Below are 20,982 nucleotides of genomic sequence, written 5' to 3'. Positions count from 1 at the left end.
GTCTCAGATCTCAAATGGGACTTCCCGAGAATGAAGTGGGATGTTAGCTCTTGGTCAGATAGGTTGATTTATAATTGATGCATAGACAAAAGTATGAGAGGGAGGGGGGAGCAGAAGTGAAGGGGTAGAAAGGGCAAAAATGAGAGAAGAAAGCAAGGCAAGAGCTGTAGAAATGGCTGGTGAGGCCATGAGGATTTTCTTTACTTTTCCCCTCCAGTTTTATGGAGAGATAATTGACATACATCACCATATAAGTTCAAAGCATATGGCATGATGGTTTGATTTATATATACTATGTATGTGTTATATGTATAATATATACACACACACACACAATGTAAATAACCAAATGAAGGAAAAGAAAAGGAAAAAATTCTCCTTGTGATGAGAACTCTCAGGACTTACTCTCTTAACAACATCCCTATGTTCACACAGCTTGTTACCTGTAGTCATCATGTTGGACATTACATCCCTAGCATTTATTTATCTTACATTGGAAATTTGTACCTTTTTAAAAAATGTGTTTGGCTGTACTCATGGCATGTGGCAGTTCCAGGGCCCGGGATCGAACCAGATCTGCGGCGAAAAATGCCATGTAGTTATGCTGTAGGCCACAAGAGAAGTCCAGAAATTTGTACCTCTTGATCACCTTCCTCCAATCCCCCCCCATCCCTCCCTCCATCTCTGGTAACCGCACATCTGCTCTCTTTTTCTACGAGTTTTCTTTGTCCTGATGATAGCTCTTTCTGTCTCCTCTTCTTTCCCACAACTTTCCCTCCTATTGTGAGGAGGCAGTGGAGCCTGGCTTAGGAGCTAAGCCTGGGCTTCTTGGTCAGCATCCTCCTCAGAGCTGCCTTCACCTCCTGGTTCTTCAGGCTGTAGATGAGGGGGTTAAGCAGTGGCGTCACCACACTGTACTGCACAGACAGCACTTGCTCCAAGACTGAGCCGGAAGCTGGAGTCATGTACCTTGAAGGGAATGGCACAAAGAGGTGAACTGAGCTCAGGGCAGTGGTGGGGGTGCTGTTGGTGGCCATGGCCCATCCCATTCTAGGGGCACTGCAAAGAGGGTCCTTAGTGCTGAGTCACTGTTGCTGATAGCAGCATCTAGAAATAACTCAATGGTCATTGAAAGTCAGTCATTTCTGCCTTCAAACACATCCGCATACGAGTGATGTTATACAGAATTGTATAGAAATTGCCCTGCAGAAAAAGGAAGTTCTGCCGCATATCAAGTGCTGCATGCTAGACTAGAGCTAAAAATAACTTGATGCAGTTCTGTAGCACTTCATACTTTTCAAAGCATCTATCCTTAATAATTATGATGAGGAGGATTTTTTCTCTTCTTCTTTTTTTTTTTTTTTTTTTTTTTTTTTTTTTACCATTATGCAGCTGTGTGTTTTCATTTTGTGATGACTGTTCCTCACAAAACTACATGCTAATCCATAATGCTGTCGTTGTTCCTAATGTTTATGGTTCTGGGATTTACCCCAGAATCACAGCACATTGGTTTTTATAATGCTTAGTGGAACAGACCTTTTTCCTTTTGGGTACATTTGTCTTTTCTTTTTTCTCTGTTTTTAGGTCTGTACCTGTGGTATATGGATGTTACCAGCTAGGGGTTGAATCACAGCCGGACTTGCTGGTGTTCGCCCCCGCCACAGCAAGGCAGGACTGAGCTGCATCTGTGACCTATGTCAAATCCTTAAGCCACTGAGCAAGGCCAGGCATCGAAGCTGCATCCTCCTGGGTACTAGTTGGGTTCTTAACTCGCTTGGCCACATTGGGAACTCCGAGGTACATTTTCCTTTAACTCAGAAAAGAAGCCTAGCTTGGTAAATAAAGTGAAAGATAAAAATCTTTATGTCTGAAGATTTAGCACAAATAGGAACTCAAGTTAATAAGATTCAATTTGTGGAAGCATCTTGTTAAGTGTCACTGGGAATATTTCTCAAAGAATCGTTTAAAACTTTTTTTTAAACTTCAATGTTGCCCCTTCAAATTTTTTTGTTTTTTGAAATTGGAATGTTCTTTGTGGGTTCTGATGCACGTGGTTAAAACAATTTCATTTACTCTCATTTCTTTCCTTGAATTTATTCCTTATAACATTGCTGTGAAGTATGTGGGAGAAATCTTCTACCCCCTTGTGGTAAATGAGGAAACTGAGAAGGTTGAAGAGATTTGTCCTCAGGCTCAGGTGAGCTCCCCTGGATCATTCTTTATCCTTTCCTGCCCCCGACCCCTTCCCAAGTAACAAGCAGGTGGGAAAACTGTAGCGCAGTCTATGCAAAGCCCTCTCTAGCTCACTGGTAGAAATCACAGGCCCTTCGTTGTTCTTCCTCCTGGTAAGCAAGGACCCGTCAACTAGAGCGTGTATGTTTGAGAGAAACACGGTAGAAAAGAGCATGAGGTCTGAAGTCAGGCAGCCTAGGCATATGCTGTGGCTCCGTTACTAGCTTCTTCTGGGACCTTTGAAAAAGTCCCTGGCCACTCCTGAAACTCAGGTTTCTTACCTGAAAATGAGGTTAATATTTCTCTTGTCGTGTGCTACATACTAACATTGAGCTTGATTGTGTAAAGCAGCTATTGTGTGTAGAAGGTGCCTGATAAATCGTCGTAGGACAAATAAGCTCTGAGACCCATCTTCTAGACTTCCATTTCCAAGAGAAATGGCCTCTGTTTCAAGGATGATATGTTTATTTTAATTTTAATTTTTGCCTAGCACTGACAAAAGCGCTACCAAAAGCTCTCTGGTTTCCTTTTGAGAACTCTGACATCATAGTTAATGAAAGGCGGGAAGTCTTTGGTGTTTATGTGAGCTTATTTTCAGCGTTTGAAAACTGGGCCTTGGAAAGAAAATAGATTGTTTTGTGATCCACACATCTAGTCAACAGCAGAGCTAGAACTCTAACTTCCAGTGCAGTTCTTTTCCTGCTCCTTTGCAATGACATGTGCAAAAGACTGAGGCTCCTCTCGAGTGAGAAAGAGCCTGCAGTTATACTCAGGTGATATAGTATGGCATACCTGGACACTCCTGAAGCATAGAAGATGGTGACCACAAGGAAATGAGATGAGCAGGTAGAGAAGATCTTGCTCCGACCTGTGGCAGAGTTGATCCTTAAGGCTGTCATGATGATATGGGTGTAGGAACCCAGCAGGAGAACAAGGGTGACAAAGCCGAGAATAGCTGTGCTTGTCAGGATGAAGGCAATGCTAACGGAGGGGTCAGAGCAGGCCAGCAGGAGCACTGGGGGAAGCTCACAGGCAAAGCTCCGGACAAGGTTGGGGCCACAGAAGTGATGCTGAGCCAGGAGGATGGTGTTAACTAAGCCCGTCCCCATTCCTATGGCCCAGGATGCTCCCACCAGGCCAGTGCACACCTTCCTGTTCATAGCCACCGCATACAACAGTGGGTGGCACACAGCCTGGAACCGGTCATAGGCCATGACTGAAAGGAGGCAAGCTTCAGTGGCTGCAGAAAATATGACCAAGGAGATCTGGGCGAAACACTCAAGGAGGGATACAGTCTTCCAGTTGGAAAGAAGGTGCTCTAGCAGCTTAGGGACAATGATGGAGGAATAGAAGGCATCCAGGAAGGAGAGGTGGCTGAGGAAGAAGTACATGGGGCTGTGGAGGTGGGAATCAGTACTGATCACCAGCAGCATCAGCAGGTTCCCTGTGAAGGTCAGGAGGTAAGCCACCAGGAATGTTACAAATAGTACTGCCTGGATGTGAGGGTTGTTAGATAGTCCTAGGAGAACAAATTCGGTGACCGTGGTTGTGTTGCCACCTTCCATGGAGCATTCAAGTTTCCTTTGCGAGGGACTAGAAGAGAAAAGAAGGCTCAAGTGTGTTTCGAGTCTCAGAGTGTGGCTGGGGATGGGGCAGTATGAATAAAGCTTCAGGAGTGACCCAGCACAGAACATGTCGTGGAAGCAAGCTTGCCATGCCAGACCTCATCAACCCTTCCCAGCTCAGGGCAATAAGCTAATCTCAGCTCAGGTAGAGATGGTTGGAAGGAGGAGTGTAGAGAATCAAACCTGGAAGGAAAGACGAGGAGAACAGAGATGATCCAGACTGGAGAAGGAAAGGGAGTTGTCAATAGACTCCAGGGCACTGGAGTGTGCTCTTCCGTACAGGAAGGCTCACTGGCGTAGTGAATAAGCAATAAGCATTTTGGCCAACCATCTGGTTGACAGGCTGTGATGCAGGTTTGAATGACTGATAGAGGTATGGGGACACCTACTGATGGCACAAATCATTTCTCTGTCACTGTAGGTTCGTGAATAAGTCACTTGGGCTTCTCATTAAAGGGAATCGGGCAAAACTAGATGGTTTCTGTCGTCCATTCCAGGTTAGACGTTCTACAGCTTGGGGGACAGTCTTCCTTGGGTATATCTGCTACTAAATGGAAATGCTCTCCCCTCCTGTGTCTCCCTAAGCCTAGGTGGCCCATGAGTTGTCTTCTTTCGCGGAAGTTGGGCACAAGGAAGCCGTCAAATTGGAGGTGAGGGCTGTGCTCATCAGTTTCTCTAAGGGCTTCCCATTCCAGGATGTATGTGAGCCTATAATGTCCATTGTTTGCCCTGTAACCTTAGGGCTTAACATGAGAGTGCATGAAGTTTGTGATATTCTCTGAGTTGGTACTAGGGGATCTGGATAAAGCCCAGTCAAATTTGGACCACCTTCTATGCATCACAGGGAGGGAAAAAGGATAAAGAAAAAAGAAGAGGAGAAGTTAAAGAACACCAAGACTACTTAGGATAATGTGCAGTTAGAGGGTTTGGTCTAGACCGGAGGAAGGTGAAGTCACCCCTCCTCCTCGAAGGGAAACTCAGGATCATGAGCAATGAGGATCTGCTCTCTCTTCATGGCGTGTTCACTCACGAGTTCCCGCAGTGGATAGTTTTGGGAGAAGATGGAGTTGAATGAGAAGATCTGTCCTCGCCTGGGCTCCCTAGGCCAACCAGAGATGCTCTCAGCAGAGGATACCTGAATGGCATCTTTTCCAGCACTGGAGTAAAAGCCCCCGATATGGGTCGGTCTCTGTGGGTTTCTCTCAACTTTGTCCTTCCTTTAGAAGATGCAGGGGTGGTGGAGCTTCTAAGTAAGGAAACATCCCTGTAGTCTTTCTGTCCGTGGGGAAGTTTTCCTGATTCTGCCTCCACAATGACAATGGCCAGAGGGACTTGATCTCAGCCCTAGACCTTGGAGAGTGTTGGAGGTCCCCGGAGAGACCGTTAAGCAGGAGGCCTGGTCTGATCTGAATGAGTTCTCCAGGGCCACTAGCCCTTCCCTGTATCACTCTTGTTTCAGTGAGTTGCATCATGCAAGAGGTGCCCAAGGGTGGCCCATAATTGCTAAAGGTAAAATTAGAGACTTCGAAGGTGTCTTGATTCTAAAGCTTTGAATCCCTTCCCGTCTTCTCTGGTCGTCCCTGTGTGGCCCTTGGGTCCCTGCCACTGCCGCTGCAGAGACACCTCTGGATCCTTAAGCTGCTACACCAAAAGAGATCTTCTTTAGTTTTAACTAGTTGTACATGTCAAAGTCGTCTAGGAATAATTTGGAGTGAATTTGGTGTAAGTTGTGAAGTGGCGTCTACATCCATTTCATTCCACGAGGCGTGCAATTCTTGTTTCTTAACAATTTCTGGAGCAGTTATGGGCTATTTGGCTCCATCTCACTCTGGATGTCCAGTTTCCTGAGTTCAGCAGGTCAGCCAGCAGGGAGCAGGGTGTCCAGTGAACTGTGAGGCAGGCGTGGCCTGCATGTCCCACACTGACCTCAAGGGCGCGCTGAGGGTGCTTTTCTAAACCCACAGCACCTGTGCCTTCCAGGTGGACTGGGCTCTGCCCGGCTGAGGGGAGTTCTATCTCCTTAGGCCGCTTCAGAGCTTTTGCTTTGAGACGTTGGGCGCCAGTGTCCCGGCAGAAGGAGTTCAGCCCCTTAGGACTCAAGGGGGTTTGGGCTTCAGGACAAGCTGGGGCTGCATGCGTGCTGAGGGGACCTGAGGTTCCTGGAGATCCACCTGTGGAGGCACCGCCCTGAGGAAAGGGTGAGGAAAAAGTGAGGGGAAGCTTCCTGTGTATTGTCCTTCTCCCATGACCCAGGAAGGGCCTGATGTGGACAACTGGGTTCTCAGTTTTGTGTGCGGTGTAGACAGGTGTGAGGTGTCCTTCTTTGGGGTGTGGTGTCCAGTGTTCCCAGCACTGTGTGTTGTGGAGGATGTCCTTTCCCCTTGGTGTGTTCTTGGCCCCCTTTTCCTAAATTACCTGAGCGCATCCATGTGGCTTTAATTCTGGGTGCTCTGTTCTGTTCCTGTGGTCCTTGTGCCTGTTTTTGTGATGAATCTACACCGTTTCGGTCATTGTCGCTTCGTAATGTAGTTTGAGGTCTGAGAGTGAAATGCTTCCAGGCTGTTCTCCTTTCTGAGGATGGCTTTGGCTATTTGGGGTCCTTTGTGGTCCGCCCAAAATGTTGGGATGATATTGTCTATATCCGTGAAAAATACCGTTGGAATTTGGTAGGCACTGCATTCGCTGTGCACACTGCTTTTGGTAGAATGCACATTTTAACAATATCGGTTCTTCCATTTTGTGAGTGTGGGGTATCTTTCCATTGCTTTGTGTCTTCTTCAGTTTCTTCCTCAGTGTCTTAAAGTTTTCAGTGTGAGGGTCTTTCCAGGCTTTGGTGAGGAGTTCCTGTTGTGGCTCAGCAGGAACGAACCAGGCTAGTATCCATGAGGATATGGGTTTGATCCCTGGCCTTGCTCTGTGGGTTAGGATGCAGCGTTGTGAGCTCTGGTGTAGGTCACAGATGTTGTTTGGCTCTGGCATGGCTGTGGCTGGCAGCCGCAGCCCCGATTCGACCCCTAGCCTGGGACTTTCCATATGCCACGTGTGTTGCCCTAAAAAGAAGAAGAAGAAGAAAAAAAAGACCTTGGTAAAATTTATTTCTAGGTATTTTGTTCTTTTTGAAGCAAGTGTAAAATGAATTGTTTTCTTTCTCTCTCTGATGGTTCATTACTGGTGTTAGAAATGCAATTGATTTTTGTGTATTGATTGTATAACTTTGTTGCTTTCGTTTCCTGGTTCTAACAGTTCTCTGCATCAGAAAATTGGATGTACAAACATTGGCATTCAAAAGTCCCAGTGTTTCCATCATATCCAGGTCATCCACAGCACTGAAGACATAGTGACTCCTAACATAAGCTTCCCACAGTGCCTGTAAGTTATAGGTGGGCTCCTGCAAGGGTGATGAGGTTCCTGACTTTGTGTGAATTGGATCGTTGTAAGGCTTGGCCTCTCTAAGGAAGTGTGGTGTTTTCTCTATTTTTCTGGCACGGTATTGGCATGGTGCTTGGGAACGTAATTTTGAACATGCAGAAAACACCCAGGACACTACAACGTACCATTTGTCCCCACACTCAGATTCCCCAGCCATCATTCCTTTACCACATTTGCCACTTCACACAAACTACCCCAGTGTGTTTTACCCAAGAACATAACCTCCAAATGAGGAAATTATTATGGTTTCCACATTCTGACTCAATCCTCAGGCCCACTTCGACTTTCACCATCTGCCGCAACTCTAGAGACATATCTTTTCCCACTCTGATCCAGTTTTCTTCCTTCTGGAACCATGACGATACTTTCTCAGTGTCACACCCTTGATGGGTTTAAAGCCCAGAAGATGAGTGTGATCTGGGTGGCCTTTTCTGTATGGCTTCTTTCACTTAGGATATCTTCAGTGTTCATTGTGTTGTAACACGTATCAGTCCTTGATTCATTGTTTCCGTTGTGCTTAAATATACATAACATTTACCATTCAAACCATTTGAACTATGCCGTTCTGGGGCCTTAAGCACATTCGAATGGTTGTACAAATATCCTCACCATGCATTTTCAGAACTTTTCAGATTTCACTGGGGAAACCCTTCAGTGGTGAAGCACTCATTCCCCTTGGCCCCTTGCACCCGCATTTTACTTTCTATCTTTGAGTTTGACTTCTCTTGTTACTTTATGTAGATCAAATCAAACGGTTTTTGGCGTTTTGTGACAGGGTTCTTTCACTTACCATGATGACTTCAAAGTTCTTATATGTTGTAGCCTGTGTCTGTTTTTCGTTTTTTTTTTTTTTGTTTGTTTGTTTGTTTGTTTTTGTTGTTGTTGTTGTTATATGAAGGAAAGGAACTGTTTTATTTCATTTTATTATATTATATTTTATTATTTTTTCATTATTTTATTACTCAATGAATTTATTGCATTTCTAGTTGTACAATGATCATCACAATCCAGTTTTATAGGATTCCCATCCCACACCCCCAGCACATTCTCCCAGCCCCCAACCTGGCTTTTTTGGAAACCATAAGTTTTTCAACGTCTGTGAGTCAGTATCTGTTCTGCAAAGAAGTTCATTGTGTCCTTTTTTCAGATTCCACATGTCAGTGAGAGCATTTGATGTTGGTGTCTCATTGTCTGACCGACTTCACTTAGCATGATAATATCGAGGTCCATCCATGTTGCTAAAAATGCTGGTATTTTGTTCCTTTTAATAGCTGAGTACTATTCTATTGTGCATATGTACCACATCTTCTTGATCCACTCCTCTGTTGATGGACATTTAGATTGTTTCCATGTCTTGGCTATTGCAAATAGTGCCGCAATGAACATTGGAGTACACGTGTCTTTTTGATAGATGCCCAGCAGTGGGATTGCTGGATCAAATGGTAATTCTATTTTTAGTTTTCTGAGGCATCTCCATACTGCTTTCCATAGTGGTTGCACCAATATACAGTCCCACCAACAGTGTAAGAGGGTTCCTTTTTCTCCACACGCTCTCCAGCACTTATTGTTTGTAGACGTTTTGATGACGGCCATTCTGGCTGGTGTAAGGTGGTACGTCTTAGTGGTTTTGATTTTCACTTCTCTAACAGTGAGTGATGATGAACATCTTTTCATGTGTGTTTTGGCCATCTGTGTGTCTTCTTTGGAGAACTGTCTGTTTGGATCTTCTGCCCATTTTTTGGATGGGGTTGTTTGTTTTTTTGGTGTATTTCCTTGGTTTTTAAGACTGAATTTCACGTCTTTGTGTGTTTACCACAGTAGTTTATCCATTCATTCATTGGTTGATGGACACTTGGGTGGCTTCTAACTTTTCCTGTTGTGATTAACGGTGCTGTGAACAAGGGTGTATCCATTTCTGTTCCACCTCCTGGTTTCAGTCTTTTGGGTGTGGATTAGATACCTTAATTCTATGTTTAAGTTTTTGAGGAACTGCCATACTGTTTTCCACAGAGGCTGCACCATTTTACTTTATTCCTTTCATGGCAGAAGAACATGGTGGTTTATTGATCTACCCGATTTTATTTTTAAGTTTACCCATTGATGGCCATAGGCAGTCGTTCTATTTTTTTATTTTATTTTATTTTATTTTATTTTTTTTTTGCTGTTTGGAACAGTGCTGCTATCAATATCTGTGTAGACCTGTTATCAGTTCTTTGGGGTATTCTAGGAGTGGAGTTGTTGAACCCTTGTTAATTGCATATTTGTGTTGTGAACACAGGTTGCCCCCTTTTCTGTTTCTACGACTAATGTTTAAAGCTTCCAATGTTTCTGCATTGTTGCCAATAGTTGTTGTTTTTCGTTTTCTTGATTATAAACCTTTGAGAACATGGGAAAGATTTGTTGCCTTGCAGTTTTAATTTGCACTTCCATCATGACTCATGGTATTTGACACATTCTTCTTGTTGAGCATTTGTATGTCTTAGGTGGAGAAGGGTCTATTGAAGTCACTTACCCATTTAAAAAGGTGGGTTGTTTGTCCTTCCATTGATGAGGTTGTAGAAGTTCTTGAAATACACTGAATAACAATTCATCAGATATATACTGTGCAAGCATTTTCTTCCATTCTGTTGGCTATGTCTTCAGTTTCTGAATTGTGTCTTTTGATGCTTTTAATCTTGAAGAAATCCAATTTATCTATTCTTTTTTTGTTGTCGTTTGAGCTTTGCTGTCAGATCGAAGAAACCATGGCTACATTCAAGGGTGTGCAGATTTATCCTCATGTTTTATTGGACAGTTTATACAGTTGTCCCACAGTATCTGTGGAGGATTGGTTCAGGGACGTGCCGGACATAGCAAAATCTGCCGATGCTCAAGCCTGTTACATAAAATGGCATTGTATTTGCATGTAACCTGGGTAGATTTTCTGTGTACTTTATTCTTATTTATTTATATTTGCTTTGTTCTTTTTTGGCATTTCTTGGGCCGCTCCTGCGGCATATGGAGGTTCCCAGGCTAGGGGTCCAGTCGGAGCTGTCGCCACCGGCCTACGCCAGAGCCACAGCAACGCGAGATCCGAGCCGCGTCTGCGACCTGATTTTCTGTGTACTTTAAATCATCTCTAGATTACTTATCGTAACTAATATAATATAAATGTTTGAAGTGCAATGTAAATACTATGTAAGTAGATTTGCTGGCACCTAGTAAATTCAACTTATTTCTTTTGAAACTTTTCATAATTTCTTCTTTTGTAATATTTTCAGTCTGGAATTGGTTGAGTCCACGGATGTGGAACTTGTGGATACAGGGTGTTGATTGTAATTTTACCTGTTACGTTTAAGCGTTTATTTATTTTGAGTTGCTTGTTGTAGGTACTATGAGGTAAGGGCCCAGTTTCATTCCCTTGCACGTGGATTGCCTAGGCACCGTTTGTTGAAAACTCCATTTCCATAGTTCCCTTTGTGGCTCAGCGGGAAGAAATCTGACTGGTATCCATGAGAATGCAGGTTCGATCCCTGGCCTCGCTCAGTGGGCTAAGGAGCTGGCATTGCTGTGAGCTGTCGTGTAGTTTGCAGGCTTGGCTTGGATCCTGTATTGCTATGGCTGTGGTGTAGGCTGGTGGCTACAGGTCTGATTCAAACCCTAGCCTGGGAACCTCCATATGCTGCCCGTGTGGCCCTAAAAGGAAAAAAAAACACCCCTCCATTTCCTCCCAGAGTAGTATTGTTGACTACTGTTTAAGATCACTTCATCCTAGATGGGTGGGTTTATTTGGGGGCTCTCCATTCAATTTCTTTTATCAATGGGTATGTTTTTTAATGCCAGTATCATTGTGTTTTATTTGCTTTGTACTGTCATAGGAAAATGGGAAGTGTAAGCTTCCAAGTTTGATTTTCTTTTTTAAATTTGTTTTGGCTTCTTAGGGGTCCCTTGAGATTCCATATGAATGTTGGGATCAGCTTGTGTATTTCTTCCCAATGGCCTTTCTGGGTTTTCAGAGGAATCCTATGGAGTGTGTAGATTGCCTTACCTACTATTGCTATCTTAACAGTACTCTTTCCATTACCATTAGATGTCTTCACATCGATTTAATTTTTCTTTAATTTTTTTATCCATGTTTTATGCTTTCAGTGTGACAGTCTATTTATTTATTTATTTATTGAATTTTTTTTTGGTCTTTTTGGTCTTTTTTTTTAGGGCCGCCCCCATGGCATATGGAGTTTCCCCGGCTAGGGATGGAATCGGAGCTGTGGCTGCCCGCCTACCCCACAGCCGCAGCAATGCAGGTTCCGAGCCGCATCTGCAACCTATACCACAGCTCACGGCAATGCCAGATCCTTAACCCACTGAGCGAGGCTAGGGATTGGACCGGCCTTCTTAGGGACAGACACTATGTCAGGTTCTTAACCCACTGAGCCATGACAGGAACTCACAGTACAGAGCGAGATACTCCCTTCTACTTCCAAGAGTCATGCAAGAAAAGGACTCTTCAGACAGACCCCTCATTCATTCCTTCATTCACTTCTTAATTGGTTCAACAAATAGTTACTGAGGATTTACTGTTGCCCATGCTCTACTTTAGGTGTTGCTTGTTAAGAACAAAGACAGGAAGAGACACATTTTATGTCATTTCTTCCTAAGTTACTATGGAGCTGTAGATCTTGCCAGTGATTTTTTGAGAAGGGAGCAAAGTGGGCATTAGGTCTCAGATCTCAAATGGGACTTCCCGAGAATGAAGTGGGATGTTAGCTATTGGTCAGATAGGTTGATTTATAATTGATGCATAGACAAAAGTATGAGAGGGAGGGGGGAGCAGAAGTGAAGGGGTAGAAAGGGCAAAAATGAGAGAAGAAAGCAAGGCAAGAGCTGTAGAAATGGCTGGTGAGGCCATGAGGATTTTCTTTACTTTTCCCCTCCAGTTTTATGGAGAGATAATTGACATACATCACCATATAAGTTGAAAGCATATGGCATGATGGTTTGATTTATATATATTATGTATGTGTTATATGTATGATATATATATACACACACAGAATATAAATAACCGAAAGAAGGAAAAAAAGAAAGGAAAAAATTCTCCTTGTGATGAGAACTCTCAGGACTTACTCTCTTAACAACATCCCTATGTTCACACAGCTTGTTACCTGTAGTCATCATGTTGGACATTACATCCCTAGTATTTATTTATCTTACATTGGAAATTTGTACCTTTTTTAAAAATGTGTTTGGCTGTACTCATGGCATGTGGCAGTTCCAGGGCCCGGGATCGAACCAGAGCTGCGGCGAATAATGCCGTGTAGTTATCCTGTAGGCCACAAGAGAAATCCAGAAATTTGTACCTCTTAATCACCTTCCTCCAATCCCCCCCCATCCCTCCCTCCATCTCTGGTAACCGCACATCTGCTCTCTTTTTCTATGAGTTTTCTTTGTCCTGATGATAGCTCTTTCTGTCTCCTCTTCTTTCCCACAACTTTCCCTCCTATTGTGAGGAGGCAGTGGAGCCTGGCTTAGGAGCTAAGCCTGGGCTTCTTGGTCAGCATCCTCCTCAGAGCTGCCTTCACCTCCTGGTTCTTCAGGCTGTAGATGAGGGGGTTAAGCAGTGGCGTCACCACACTGTACTGCACAGACAGCACTTGCGCCAAGACTGAGCCGGAAGCTGGAGTCATGTACCTTGAAGGGAATGGCACAAAGAGGTGAACTGAGCTCAGGGCAGTGGCGGGGGTGCTGTTGGTGGCCATGGCCCATCCCATTCTAGGGGCACTGCAAAGAGGGTCCTTAGTGCTGAGTCACTGTTGCTGATAGCAGCATCTAGAAATAACTCAATGGTCATTGAAAGTCAGTCATTTCTGCCTTCAAACACATCCGCATACGAGTGATGTTATACAGAATTGTATAGAAATTGCCCTGCAGAAAAAGGAAGTTCTGCCACATATCAAGTGCTGCATGCTGGAATAGAGCTAAAAACAACATGATGCAGTTCTGTAGCACTTCATACTTTTCAAAGCATCTATCCTTAATAATTATGATGAGGAGGATTTTTTCTCTTCTTTTTTTTTTTTTTTTTTTTTTTTTTTTTTTTTACCATTATGCAGCTGTGTGTTTTCATTTTGTGATGACTGTTCCTCACAAAACTACATGCTAATCCATAATGCTGTCGTTGTTCCTAATGTTTATGGTTCTGGGATTTACCCCAGAATCACAGCACATTGGTTTTTATAATGCTTAGTGGAACAGACCTTTTTCCTTTTGGGTACATTTGTCTTTTCTTTTTTCTCTGTTTTTAGGTCTGTACCTGTGGTATATGGATGTTACCAGCTAGGGGTTGAATCACAGCCGGACTTGCTGGTGTTCGCCCCCGCCACAGCAAGGCAGGCCTGAGCTGCATCTGTGACCTATGTCAAATCCTTAAGCCACTGAGCAAGGCCAGGCATCGAAGCTGCATCCTCCTGGGTACTAGTTGGGTTCTTAACTCGCTGGGCCACCTTGGGAACTCCTAGGTACATTTTCCTTTAACTCAGAAAAGAAGCCTAGCTTGGTAAATAAAGTGAAAGATAAAAATCTGTATGTCTGAAGATTTAGCACAAATAGGAACTCAAGTTAATAAGATTCAATTTGTGGAAGCATCTTGTTAAGTGTCACTGGGAATATTTCTCAAAGATTCGTTTAAAACTTTTTTTTAAACTTCAATGTTGCCCCTTCAAATTTTTTTGTTTTTGAAATTGGAATGTTCTTTGTGGGTTCTGATGCACGTGGTTAAAAAAATTTCATTTACTCTCATTTTTTCCCTTGAATTTATTCCTCATAACATTGCTGTGAAGTATGTGGGAGAAATCTTCTACCCCCTTGTGGTAAATGAGGAAACTGAGAAGGTTGAAGAGATTTGTCCTCAGGCTCAGGTGAGCTCCCCTGGATCAGTCTTTATCCTTTCCTGCCCCTGACCCCTTCCCAAGTAACAAGCAGGTGGGAAAACTGTAGCGCAATCTATGCAAAGCCATCTCTAGCTCACTGGTGGAAATCGCAGGCCCTTCATTGTTCTTCCTCCTGGTAAGCAAGGACCCATCAACTAGAGCGTGTATGTTTGAGAGAAACACGGTAGAAAAGAGCATGAGGTCTGAAGTCAGGCAGCCTAGGCATATGCTGTGGCTCCGTTACTAGCTTCTTCTGGGACCTTTGAAAAAGTCCCTGGCCACTCCTGAAACTCAGGTTTCTTACCTGAAAATGAGGTTAATATTTCTCTTGTCGTGTGCTACATACTAACATTGAGCTTGATTGTGTAAAGCAGCTATTGTGTGTAGAAGGTGCCTGATAAATCGTCGTAGGACAAATAAGCTCTGAGACCCATCTTCTAGACTTCCATTTCCAAGAGAAATGGCCTCTGTTTCAAGGATGATATGTTTATTTTAATTTTAATTTTTGCCTAGCACTGACAAAAGCGCTACCAAAAGCTCTCTGGTTTCCTTTTGAGAACTCTGAAATCATAGTTAATGAAAGGTGGGAAGTCTTTGGTGTTTATGTGAGCTTATTTTCAGCGTTTGAAAACTGGGCCTTGGAAAGAAAATAGATTGTTTTGTGATCCACACATCTAGTCAACAGCAGAGCTAGAACTCTAACTTCCAGTGCAGTTCTTTTCTTGCTCCTTTGCAATGACTTGAGCAAAAGACTGAGGCTCCTCTCGAGTGAGAAAGAGCCTGCACAAGAGATATTTAAAATGCTCAAAGGAAAAAATATGCAACCTAGAATACTCTATTCAGCAAGAATATCATTTAAAATAGAAGGGGAAATAAAAATTTTTCCCAACAAACAAAAACTTAAAGAATACAGCAACACAAAACCCAGGTCAAAGGAAATATTGAAATGGCTTCTCTAAACCAAAAAGAAAGGAAGGAAAGGGAAGAAAAAAGAAAAGAAAAAAAAAAGAAGAAGAAGAAGAGGAAGAACTAGGACTGAGGAAACTGCAATCAGAGAGCAGTCACTCAAATAAGCCAGCATACAGATTTAATCATGAACATGCTTCTAACAAAACAAAATTAAAAAGAAAAAAATAAAAAAGAGTCATCAAAACCATAAAATGTGGGCAAGGGATGTCAGGAGGTAAATAACCCTTTTTGTTTATATGTATGTCTCTCTTCTTAATTTTAATATAGTAATGAAGTGTTTGAACTTACAGGACCATCAGGCTAAAACACACATTTATGGGAAGGGGTTGGCATACTTAAAAAACAGGGCAACCACAAGCCAAAACCAAATATTGCATTTGCAAAAAATGAAAAAAAACACTCAAGCAGATAATAACACAAGACCATCCAACCAAAAAAAAAAAAAAAAAAGGAGAACCATAGAATCAACTGGAACACGAGATTCAAATGGCAATAAATAATCATCTATCAATTATCACCTTAAATGTCAATGGACTGAATGCCCCAATCAAAAGACACAGAGTGGCTGAGTGGATAAAAAGGCAAAAACCTTCAATATGCTGCCTACAAGAAACTCACCTTAGGACAAAAGATACATATAGATTGAAAGTGAAAGGGTGGGGAAAAATATTTCACACCAATAGACATGACAGAAAAGCAGGAGTCGCAACGCTCATATCAGACAAAATAGACTTTAAAACAAAAGACATAAAGAAAGACAAAGTAGGACACTATTTAATGATTAAGGGATCCATCCAAGGAGAGGATGTTACTATTGTCAACATATATGCCCCAAATACAGGAGCACCCAGATACATACAACAAATATTAACAGACATAACGGGAGATATTGATGAGAATACAATCATAGTAGGAGACCTAAATACCCCCCTCACATCAATGGACAGATCCTCTAGACAGAAAACCAATAAAGCAACAGAGATCCTAAAGGAAACAATAGAAAAGTTAGACTTCATTGATATCTTCAGGACACTACATCCAAAAAAAGCAGAATACACATTCTTCTCAAATGCTCATGGAACATTCTCAAGAATCGACCACATATTGGGACACAAAGCTAACCTCAATAAATTTAGGAGCGTAGAAATTATCTCAAGTATCTTCTCTGACCACCATGCCATGAAATTAGAAATCAACCATGGGAAAAGGAAAGAGAAAAAACCTACTCCATGGAGACTAAACAACATGCTACTAAAAAACCAATGGATCAATGAGGAAATCAAGAAGGAAATTAAAAACTACCTTGAAACAAATGATAATGAAGACACAACCTCTCAAAATCTATGGGATGCTGCGAAAGCAGTGCTCAGAGGGAAATTTATAGCAATCCAGGCCTTTCTCAAAAAAGAAGAAAGATCCCAAATTGACAACTTAACCCTCCACCTAAACGAATTAGAAAAAGAAGAACAAAAAAGTCCTAAAGTCAGCAGAAGGAAGGAAATTATAAAGATCAAAGAAGAAATCAATAAAATAGAGACTCAAAAAACAATAGAGAAAATTAATAAAACCAAGAGCTGGTTCTTTGAAAAGGTGAACAAAATTGACAAACCCCTGGCCAGACTCACTAAAAAGAGGAGAGAAAGAACCCAAATCACCAAAATTATAAATGAAAAAGGAGAAATCACAACAGATACAGCAGAAATACAAAAAACCATAAGAGAATACTATGAACAACTGTATGGCAACAAGTTTGACAATCTGGAAGAAATGGACAATTTTCTAGAATCTTACAGCTTGCCAAAACTGAATCAAGCAGAAACAGACCAACTGAACAGACCGATCACTAGAAATGAAATTGAAGAGGTCATAAAATCACTCCCTACAAATAAAAGTCCAGGACCAGATGGCTTCACAGGTGAATTTTACCAAACATATAAAGAGGAATTGGTGCCCATCCTCCTTAAACTCTTCCAAAAGGTTGAAGAAGAAGGAATACCCCCAAAGACATTCTATGAGGCCACCATCACCCTCATTCCAAAACCAGACAGAGATACCACCAAAAAAGAAAACTATCGCCCAATATCATTGATGAATATAGATGCAAAAATTCTCAACAAAATCTTAGCCAACCGAATCCAACAACATACCAAAAAAATTATACACCATGACCAGGTTGGGTTCATCCCAGGTTCACAAGGATGGTTCAACATACGCAAATCAATCAGCATCATACACCACATTAACAAAAAAAAGGTCAAAAATCATATGATCATCTCAATAGACGCAGAAAAAGCATTTGACAAAGTTCAACATCCATTCATGATCAAGACCCTCGCCAAAGTGGGTATAGAGGGAACATTCCTGAATATAATCAAAGCCATTTATGATAAACCCACAGCAAATATAATCCTCAATGGGGAAAAACTGAAAGCCTTCTCACTCAAATCTGGAACAAGACAGGGATGCCCACTCTCACCACTGCTCTTCAACATCGTTTTGGAAGTCTTAGCCACAGCAATTAGACAAACAAAAGAAATAAAAGGCATCCATATAGGAAGAGAAGAGATCAAACTGTCACTGTATGCAGATGACATGATTCTCTACCTAGAAAACCCTAAGGACTAAACCCCAAAACTCCTTGAAATGATTCATAAATTCAGCAAAGTGGCAGGATATAAGATTAACATTCAGAAGTCAGTTGCATTTCTGTATACCAGCAATGAAACATTAGAAAAGGAATACAAAAAAATGATACCTTTTAAAATTGTACCTCACAAAATCAAATACCTCGGAATACACCTGACCAAAGAGGTAAAGGACCTATATGCCGAGAACTATAAAACTTTAATCAAAGAAATCAAAGAAGATGTAAAGAAATGGAAAGATATTCCATGTTCCTGGATTGGAAAAATCAATATTGTGAAAATGGCCATACTACCCAAAGCAATCTACAGATTCAATGCAATCCCTATCAAATTACCCATGACATTGTTCACAGAACTAGAACAAACAATCCAAACATTTATATGGAACCACAAAAGACCCAGAATCGCCAAAGCAATCCTGAGAAACAAAAACCAAGCAGGAGGCATAACTCTCCCAGACTTCAAGAAATACTACAAAGCCACAGTCATCAAAACAGTGTGGTACTGGTATCAAAACAGACAGACAGACCAATGGAACAGAATGGAGAATCCGGAAATAAACCCTGACACCTATGGTCAATTAATCTTTGACAAGGGAGGCAAGAACATCAAATGGGAAAAGGAAAGTCTATTCAGCAAGCATTGCTGGGAAACCTGGACAGCTGCATGCAAAGCAATGAAGCTAGAACACACCCTCACACCATGCACAAAAATAAACTCCAAATGGCTGAAAGACTTAAATATACGACAGGACACCATCAAACTCCTAGAAGAAAACATAGGAAAAACACTCTCTGACATCAACATCATGAATATTTTCTCAGGTCAGTCTCCCAAAGCAATAGAAATTAGAGCAAAAATAAACCCATGGGACCTCATCAAACTGAAAAGCTTTTGCACAGCAAAGGAAACCAAAAAGAAAACAAAAAGACAACTTACAGAATGGGAGAAAATAGTTTCAAATGATGCAACTGACAAGGGCTTAATCTCTAGAATATACAAGCAACTTATACAACTCAACAGCAAAAAAGCCAATCAATCAATGGAAAAATGGGCAAAAGACCTGAATAGACATTTCTCCAAGGAAGATACACAGATGGCCAACAAACACATGAAAAAATGCTCAACATCGCTGATTATAAGAGAAATGCAAATCAAAACTACCATGAGATACCACCTCACACCAGTCAGAATGGCCATCATTAATAAATCCACAAATAACAAGTGCTGGAGGGGCTGTGGAGAAAAGGGAACCCTCCTGCACTGCTGGTGGGAATGTAAACTGGTACAGCCACTATGGAGAACAGTTTGGAGATACCTTAGAAATCTATACATAGAACTTCCATATGACCCTGCAATCCCACTCTTGGGCATCTATCCGGACAAAGCTCTACTTAAAAGAGACACATGCACCCGCATGTTCATTGCAGCCCTATTCACAATAGCCAGGACATGGAAACAATCCAAATGTCCATCGACAGATGATTGGATTCGGAAGAGGTGGTATATATACACAATGGAATACTACTCAGCCATAAAAAGGAATGACATAATGCCATTTGCAGCAACATGGATGGAACTAGAGAATCTCATCCTGAGTGAAATGAGCCAGAAAGACAAAGACAAATACCATATGATATCACTTATAACTGGAATCTAATATCCAGCACAAATGAACATCTCCTCAGAAAAGAAAATCATGGACTTGGAGAAGAGACTTGTGGTTGCCTGATGGGAGGGGGAGGGAGTGGGAGGGATCGGGAGCTTGGGCTTATCAGACACAACCTAGAATAGATTTATAAGGAGATCCTGCTGAATAGCATTGAGAACTATGTCTAGATACTCATGTCGCAACAGAAGAAAGGGTGGGGGAAAAACTGTAAATGCAATATATACATCTAAGGATGACCTGACCCCCTTGCTGTACAGTGGGAAAATAATAATAATAATAATAAAAAAAAGAAAGAGCCTGCAGTTATACTCAGGTGATATAGTATGGCATACCTGGAAACTCCTGAAGCATAGAAGATGGTGACCACAAGGAAATGAGACGAGCAGGTAGAGAAGATCTTGCTCCGACCTGTGGCAGAGTTGATCCTTAAGGCTGTCATGACGATACGGGTGTAGGAACCCAGCAGGAGAACAAGGGTGCCAAGTCCCAGGATTACCATGGTCGTCAGGATGGAGGCAATGCTAACGGAGGGGTCAGAGCAGACCAGCAGGAGCACTGGGGGAAGCTCACAGGCAAAGCTCCGGACAAGGTTGGGGCCACAGAAGTGATGCTGAGCCAGGAGGATGGTGTTAACTAAGCCCGTCCCCATTCCTATGGCCCAGGATGCTCCCACCAGGCCAGTGCACACCTTCCTGTTCATAGCCACCGCATACAACAGTGGGTGGCACACAGCCTGGAACCGGTCATAGGCCATGACTGAAAGGAGGCAAGCTTCAGTGGCTCCAGAAAATATGACCAAGGAGATCTGGGCGAAACACTCAAGGAGGGATATCGTCTTCCACTTGGAAAGAAGGTGCTCTAGCAGCTTAGGGACAATGATGGAGGAATAGAAGGCATCCAGGAAGGAGAGGTGGCTGAGGAAGAAGTACATGGGGCTGTGGAGGTGGGAATCAGTACTGATCACCAGCAGCATCAGCAGGTTCCCTGTGAAGGTCAGGAGGTAAACCACCAGGAATGTTACAAATAGTACTGCCTGGATGTGAGGGTTGTTAGATAGTCCTAGGAGAACAAATTCGGTGACCGTGGTTGTGTTGCCACCTTCCATGGAGCATTCAAGTTTCCTTTGCGAGGGACTAGAAGAGAAAAGAAGGCTCAAATGTGTTTCGAGTCTGAGTGTGGCTGGGGATGGGGCACAATGAATAAAGCTTCAGGAGTGACCCAGCACAGAACATGTCGTGGAAGCAAGCTTGCCATGCCAGACCTCATCAACCCTTCCCAGCTCAGGGCAATAACCTAATCTCAGCTCAGGTAGAGATGGTTGGAAGGAGGAGTGTAGAGAATCAAATCTGGAAGGAAAGACGAGGAGAACAGAGATGATCCAGACTGGAGAAGGAAAGGGAGTTGTCAAAAGACTCCAGGGCACTGGAGTGTGCTCTTCCGTACAGGAAGGCTCACTGGCGTAGTGAGTAAGCAATAAGCATTTTGGCCAACCATCTGGTTGA

General features: G+C 42.6%; 2 protein-coding genes across 2 annotated transcripts; both read right to left on the bottom strand.

Annotated features, from left to right (window-relative positions):
• Positions 1-806: 806 nt before the first annotated feature.
• Positions 807-3,797, bottom strand: LOC100622785 (olfactory receptor 5BS1-like). Its single transcript, XM_085024892.1, has 2 exons — positions 3,025-3,797; positions 807-969 (listed from the first exon to the last, which is right to left on the bottom strand). Exons 1-2 carry the CDS (start codon positions 3,795-3,797, stop codon positions 807-809), a joined length of 936 nt encoding a protein of 311 aa, XP_084881018.1.
• An 8,996-nt stretch (positions 3,798-12,793) lies between these two features.
• On the bottom strand, positions 12,794-20,585 carry LOC146403502 (olfactory receptor 5BS1-like). Its single transcript, XM_085024891.1, has 2 exons — positions 19,813-20,585; positions 12,794-12,956 (listed from the first exon to the last, which is right to left on the bottom strand). The coding sequence occupies exons 1-2, from the start codon at positions 20,583-20,585 to the stop codon at positions 12,794-12,796; spliced, it is 936 nt and encodes a 311-aa protein (XP_084881017.1).
• Positions 20,586-20,982: the final 397 nt, after the last annotated feature.

The sequence above is a fragment of the Sus scrofa genome, chromosome 5 (assembly GCF_054392235.1).
Source record: "Sus scrofa isolate SSC_HxYL_T2T_F1_AM1 chromosome 5, Sscrofa_HxYL_maternal_Yorkshire_Landrace_v2.0, whole genome shotgun sequence".
Taxonomy (NCBI): domain Eukaryota; kingdom Metazoa; phylum Chordata; class Mammalia; order Artiodactyla; family Suidae; genus Sus; species Sus scrofa.
Note: the sequence above shows the minus strand (reverse complement) of the source record. Positions and strands in the feature narration are given on the sequence as shown.